The sequence below is a fragment of the Trichechus manatus genome, unplaced genomic scaffold (genome assembly GCF_000243295.1).
Source record: "Trichechus manatus latirostris isolate Lorelei unplaced genomic scaffold, TriManLat1.0 scaffold00008, whole genome shotgun sequence".
NCBI lineage: Eukaryota > Metazoa > Chordata > Mammalia > Sirenia > Trichechidae > Trichechus > Trichechus manatus.
The window spans coordinates 34,005,847-34,012,514 of NW_004443944.1; the positions used below are offsets into that span (position 1 = coordinate 34,005,847).

General features: G+C 44.2%; 1 protein-coding gene across 1 annotated transcript in view; it reads right to left on the reverse strand.

Annotated features, from left to right (window-relative positions):
• The window catches only part of SIRPB2 (signal regulatory protein beta 2), a 31,306-nt gene extending 27,018 nt beyond the window's left edge, over positions 1-4,288 (reverse strand). Inside the window, 1 exon segment of the mRNA XM_023725606.1 lies at positions 4,209-4,288. Within this exon segment, the coding sequence (XP_023581374.1) occupies positions 4,209-4,281 (73 nt within the window). The 5' untranslated portion in view covers positions 4,282-4,288.
• Positions 4,289-6,668: the final 2,380 nt, after the last annotated feature.

Here is a 6,668-nt window from a genome sequence, read left to right on the forward strand (position 1 = left end):
GGAACCATAACCACCTCATTATTCTTGCTTAAGTTTCTTCACTTGGCCCCTACCACCACAGGGTCCAATCTGCCCCATTGTAGTTAGGTTTCTTAATTCAGTTAGGGCAATTCTCACTGTCAAATCTGACTTACGTGAAATAGGAATCACAGCAGTCTTCGAGGATACTGGGGCTCTCTTCACAAATTTATTCCTTGCCTTTGTGGTAAAAGGTGTGTCCTTGGGCACTCCTCGTGTGGATATGTGGGTCTAACCTGATAAACCCACTCTAACATCCTAATTTCCCTAAACATTTTGATACCTTCTTCTATAGTATACCAAGACAGGTCTGGTACTTCAACTTGATTTAGTGTGCACCACCACATAATTCAGACTTCAGCAACACAACCAAGTAAACAGTTAGATCCTTCTCTAACCTCTCGAGCTGAAACATTGAATGAATAGTCAATAGGGGCCCATATCAATAAACTCAGATGGATCCAACTTTATGTTCCTTGCATCATTATCCCACACCCTTATTAGCCATTCCCACACATATTCCCCAGGATTCTGTTTGTATATACTAGAAAAGTCAAGCAGTTCTTTTGGAGTGTAGCATACCTCCTTCTGGATCACACTTTGTACTTCACCTTTTGGGGCTCACTGGGTCTTATGCCTAGTTATAGGTCTAGAAGCAAAAAATGAGTGGTGCCGTTGGTCCTGGAAACATTCAGCAATGTCTTGTAAGGCATCTACCTCAGGCACTGCCCCAGGTGATATCTCAGACAAAGACTCTTTAGGTACAGCTGGGTTAATCTCATCAGATAGGGGTGAAAGGGATAATGATTTTTCAGGGGAGGGTGGCTTATCAGACAAAGGTGGAGAGATCTCTTCAGATGGGAGTAAGAGGGCTGGTTCTTTTTGCAGGAGTTATTCAATGCAATTTAGCAGCTCAGTATCCCCAGCTTCCTGATCATCTGCTCGTATGTCCCCATCCCAAGTTTCTGGATCCCATTTCTTCCCAATCAATGCCCTCACTTTAACTTCAGACACCATTCGAGGTTGAGAATTTAATTAGCATTGTAATTCAGCCACTGTTATGGTAAAACTCTGGGTTTGTTTTTTGGCAATATCAGCTCTGTTACTACAAGACGTAAGGCTTTCTTTCAGGGCACAAGTAGCAACTTTAAGGTCTTTTTTGTAACACTTGAGCTGTGACATTCTTCTGAGCTCATCTCTTTCTTTCACCACTTTGTCTAGCAAAAGTAGGACCAACCAATCATCTTCCCTATACTTCACATTCTGACAAAATTGTAGAAAAGTATCAAACATGCGATTACACAAAACCTTGCCTCTCACCACTATGTGATCTATTGGTGATGATATTTTGTGTATTAATATCACCACCTCATTCCATGACTTAGCAGCACCCTCTTCACTACTGGAGACAGAATCATCAGCACCTGTAAGACTAGTCAGACTTGAGAACCAATTTAGAAAACTCATCCTTAAGATTTTGCTGCTCTAGAACCACTCTCCATACCAAATTTCATAGGCTGGGCTCTCTAGAAATCAAAACTAGTGAAGCGTTTTTGAGAGAGAAAGAGAGAGAGAGAGAGATTTATCTCAAGGAAATGGCTCACGCATCTGTGGAGGTGGGCAAGTCCCAAAGTCCGTGGGTTAGGTGTTGGCTAGAGGCTTCTCCTGACTCACGTGGTTGTAGGGGCTGATAAACCCAGAACCGGTAGATCAGATGACAGGCTGCTGGCTCACAAGGCTGCACAGCTGGTAAATTCCAAAGTTGGAAGGTCAGACAACAAGCTGCTGGCTCAAGTTCCAAGAACCAGAGGTCAGATGATGATGAGCCAGAAACAGGATCCAGAGCAAGCAAGCGAGCTTTACCAGAATGTCCATATATATGTATATTGGATTCAGTCCACACCCTCAAGAAACTCCTCTTACAACTGATTGGCTGATCAAGTCAGATCACATTATGGAAGTGATTACATTATATTACTATCATGGATTGAATTGTGTCCCCCCAAAATATCTGTCAATTTGGCTAGGTCATGATTCGTAGTATTGTGTGATTATCCACCATTTTATCATCTGATGTAATTTTCCTATGTGTTGTAAATTCTATCTCTATGATGTGATGAGATGGAATTAGTGGCAGTTATGTAGACTCAATCTACACAATTAATCTACAATTTAAGCCAATCTCTTTTGAGATATAAAAAAGAGAAGTGAGCAGAGCAACATGGGAAACTCATACCACCAAGAAAGCAGCACCAGGAGCAGAGCACATCATTTGGACCCAGAGTTCCTGCATTGATAAACTCCTCGACCAGGGGAAGATTGATGACAAAGACCTTCTCCCAGAGTTGACAGAGAGAAAAAGCCTTCCCCTGGAGCTAATGACCTGGATTTGGACTTTAGCCTATTAGGCTATGAGAGAATAAATTTCTCTTTGTTAAAGCCATCCACTTGTGGTATTTCTGTTATAGTAGCACTAGATAACTAAGACAATTACTTACAGGAGGTCACAAAATAGAGGATAATTACATCAGATCACAGAAAATGGAAGATAATTACACCAGATCACAAAATGGTAGATAATTACATAATACTGAGAATCATGGCCTAGCCAAGTTGACACATAACATTAACCATCACACACATAGTGAGCACTTAAAAGTATATGTGGAATAAACCAAAAAACAAGTTGCCATCGAGTTGTCTTCAACTCATGGCAACTCTATGTGTATCAGACTAGAACTGTTCTCCATAGGATTTTCAATGGCTGATTTTTTAGAAGTAGGTTGATAGGCCTTTCTTATGAGGCACCTCTGGGTGGACTTGAACGTTTAATCTTTTAGTTAGCAGCAAAGCATGTTAACCTTTTGAACTACCCAGGGACACCTATTTGTGGAATAAGTGACTAGGAATTATTATTCACATTTTATAATCAAGGAAATCAGTTTGAGGAAGTTAAGTGTTGCCCCAAGTCAGTGGAGTGACTGCACACCCGTGTCCCACCAGCACCTCTCCTGGGGGAGATGACCCTGGGGACCTGAGATGTGATGAACAAAATCTAGACCTCAGTAGGGCCTGGAGCAGAGGCCCAGATGGTTAGGAAATGGAATGAGCCCCACAAGAGTTAAGCAGCTGCCTGGTGGATCCAACAGTCCTGGTGCTCAGAGGCTGAGCTGAACTAGGAACTCCAAGGCTCAGGAGCTAAATCAGCCTGACCTCAAATTAAAAGACATGATAACAATAGTAGCCAACATTTATTAAATCTTTACATTGTGTCATATACCTTACATGTCTTATCTCGTTGAATCCTCCTAACAAAATCACAAAGTAGGGCCTATTATTAGACCCTTTTTACAGAGGTGGAAAACCGAGGCCCAGACAGACGTTACTTAAACCAGTGATGAGACTTGAACCCAGCTTTGTCTCAAGGGTGTGCAACCTGTATAGTCACATAGGGTCCTGTGCTTAAAGGGCCCTGTGCTTGGTTTAATGCTCTATTGTTGCTGTCTTGAAATTCTTAAGAACTTTTGAACAAGAGACTCCACATTTTCATTTTGCACTGGGCCCTGCAAATTATATAGCAAGTCCTAGGCTGAGCCAGGAGTACCTGGATGGTGCAAATTGTTAACATGCTTGGCTGTTGACCCACAGGTTAGACGTTTAAGTCCACCCAGCGGTGCCTTGGAAGAAAGGCTTGGTAATCTACTTCCAAAAAACCAGCCACTGAAAGCCCTATGGAACACAGTTCTACTCTGACACATATGGGGTTACCATGAGTTGGAGTCGACTTGATGGCAACTAATGCTGGTGATGGTGGGCTGAGTCTTATGACTTCTACATTTAATACTCACAACATCCTTATGGGAAGGGTCGTCTTAGCAACCTTGTTTTGGAGAAGAGGAGACTGAAGCTGACAGAGCTATGGCCTTTGGCATGGGCACCCAAGTGTCCGAGTCAGAACCTAGCATCTGGGAGTCCAGAGCCTGGGAGCTTAACCACTCTGCTATGCTTCCTTCCAAGAAGGTGCTGCTTCTTTGGAAACTGAGTCTGCACTCTGCTGGGATCAGGAAAGTTGCCAGCTTTGCCTCCACTCCATCTTGGTGGGGTCCAGCTCCTTCTGGCAGGCCAGAACACCTGGCACCTCTTGGGGACCAACCAGGGGTGGATCCTCTTTTGTCCCAGCTCCCACTCACCTGAGAAGACAAGAAGCAGTGCTAGCAGCAGGTAGAAGGGAGTCAAGTAGACCAGGTGGGGAGGGGTGGGCATTGCGAGGATACACGCTGCTGCTGTTCTGCTGTCCGGTAGGTGCCGGAATCCACAGTGGAGCCTGTGAACAAGGCTGTTTCTTGTTCTTTTGGCCAAGGCTACTTGGGGAAGTGTTTTTACCACAGCACGAGAAGGCTCTGGTGCAAGAGGAAGGAGCTGGGTGGAGGGGTTTCCGGCTTCTGTGTCTGGAGTGGTTCTTGTAATCACTGTCAAAGCCATAATGACCCCTTGCCACAAGCCCTGTCCTAGGCACCTGACGGCGGGGAGAGGGGCACAGATGCAAGGGTGTGCCCTCTAGAGTCAGCCCGACTTTGCATCAAACCTTGGGGCTGCAACTTCCTGGCTGTGTGACCTTGTAAAGGTCATCTTGCCATCTCTGAGTCTTTGTTTCCTCATCTGCAAAATGGGCAAAGTGACAGTCTCCATCTCAAAAGATGTTTCTAGAATGAGATTATGTGTGGGAGGGCTCAAAAAAAAAAAAAAAAAAAAAAACCAAACCCATTGCTGTTGAGGCGAGTCCAACTCATGGAGACTCCATGTGTTACAGAGTAGAACTGAGCTTCCTAGGGTTTTCTTGTATGTAATCTTTACGGGAGCAGATCACCAGGCCTTTCTTCTGTGGTGTCATTGGATGTGTTTAAATTGCCAACCTTTAGGTTAGTAGTTGAGAGTAAACTGTTTATGCCACCCAGGGACCTTGTGAGGGCTAAGCACAATGTAAATGCTAAATATATTAGCCATCATTGTTCATAATGTGTAGGAAAAGGAGAAGGTGACATTTGCTTAAGAAGAAGGATTTCTTCCCATGAGGGTCCCAGGGAGGCTTCTTTCTGGCAGTGCAGGGAGAGCACAGACTTGATTCCTAAGTGTATAATCGTGGGCAACTTTCTAAACCTCCATTTCCTGGGGTCCAAATCTACTACACTCAAATTGTACAAAAACTTCTTTTTGCAGTATCTTAGCTTTTCTACAACTTGTCTAAACTTCCACAGGAGCCCCATCATGCTGGCTACCAGGGAGGGGAGCTTAAATTTGCAGTTAAAGTTATTGTAGGCCCTTCCAGGTTTAGATGCTTCCTGGGTTCAAATCTTGGCTCTACCCAGATCTGGCTGTGTGATCATAGGACCATTAGTTAAGCCTTTGTGCCTCAGTTTCCTGATCTGTAAAACAGGAATAAAATGATGGATGCATGTAAGGTGTGTGGGTAAGCACTGCGTAAACCACTCTTATTCTCTTTTGGACTAACTCAATCTTTCCAGAAAAAAAGCTCAGGCTTTCAGTGTTTCCCTTCCTCCTTTTCATTCCAGATGGTTCTTGGGTGCAAAGGAAACTAAAGTTGACTCCTGGGGCAGCATGATGGGCTTTGGGTCTGAGTGCTGTCACCTGGGTCCTTGGGGCCTAGTGTTTTTTAGGAGGAAGTAGGTCTGGTCCCTGAGAATTTTGCACTGGATCTGCTGAGGAGTGACCGGTCATGTCTGGCCCTTTGGGGCTGTTATAGATTGAATCCCCAACCCCCAACATATGTGCTGGAATCCTAGCCCCTATACCTGCAGATGTAATCCTGCTTGGAAAGACGGTTGTTATGTTAGTTAGATGATACCCAAGTGAGGCAGGTTCTAAGTCCAATCACTTCTGAGTTACAAAAAGAGTAAATTAGACAGAAACACAGGCACACATGGGGGAAGGCAAATGCCATGTGAGGATCCTCTACAAGCCAAGGAACCAAGGAATGCCTGGGGCTACTGACAAGGAAGGAATCGACATGGCCGAGACCCTGATTGGGACTTTTCACCTCCAGAACTGTGAGGTTAAATAAATTTCTGTTCTTTAAAGCCATCTATTTGCAGTATTTCTGTTACAGCACCACTAGGAAACTAAGACAGGGGCTTTGCCATGGAACCACTGCTAATTCCCATGGCTCTCTGTACCTGCTCTCCTGTTGAGGAGACCCATATATTGGAGGCTCTTTGAACTGACCACAGGCCTAAACAATTCCACCAGGCTCCCAGCACTTCCACATCATCCCCACAGGGGAAATATGAATCACCTGCTCATGTATGTGGATTCCTTTGTCAACTACTTTTCTTCTCAAATTTTACTTAGAAATAATTTTATTTCTTTTGATAGGTAAGGCATTGCATCAGTTAGCTATCGCTGTGCAACAAACCATCTTAAAACTTAATGGCTTAAAACAATAATCATTTATTTAATTCCTGATTGTGTGGGTTGATAATTCAGTCTGGGCTCAGCTGAGTGGCTCATCTGACCTCAGGGAAGCTTGGCTGGAATTGCTCATGTGCATGAGGTCATGTGCATGTGACTCTGCTACTGTAGGTTTTGCTGACTGTCTCCTGGGGTGCCTCAGCTATCCTCCACATGGTCTCTCA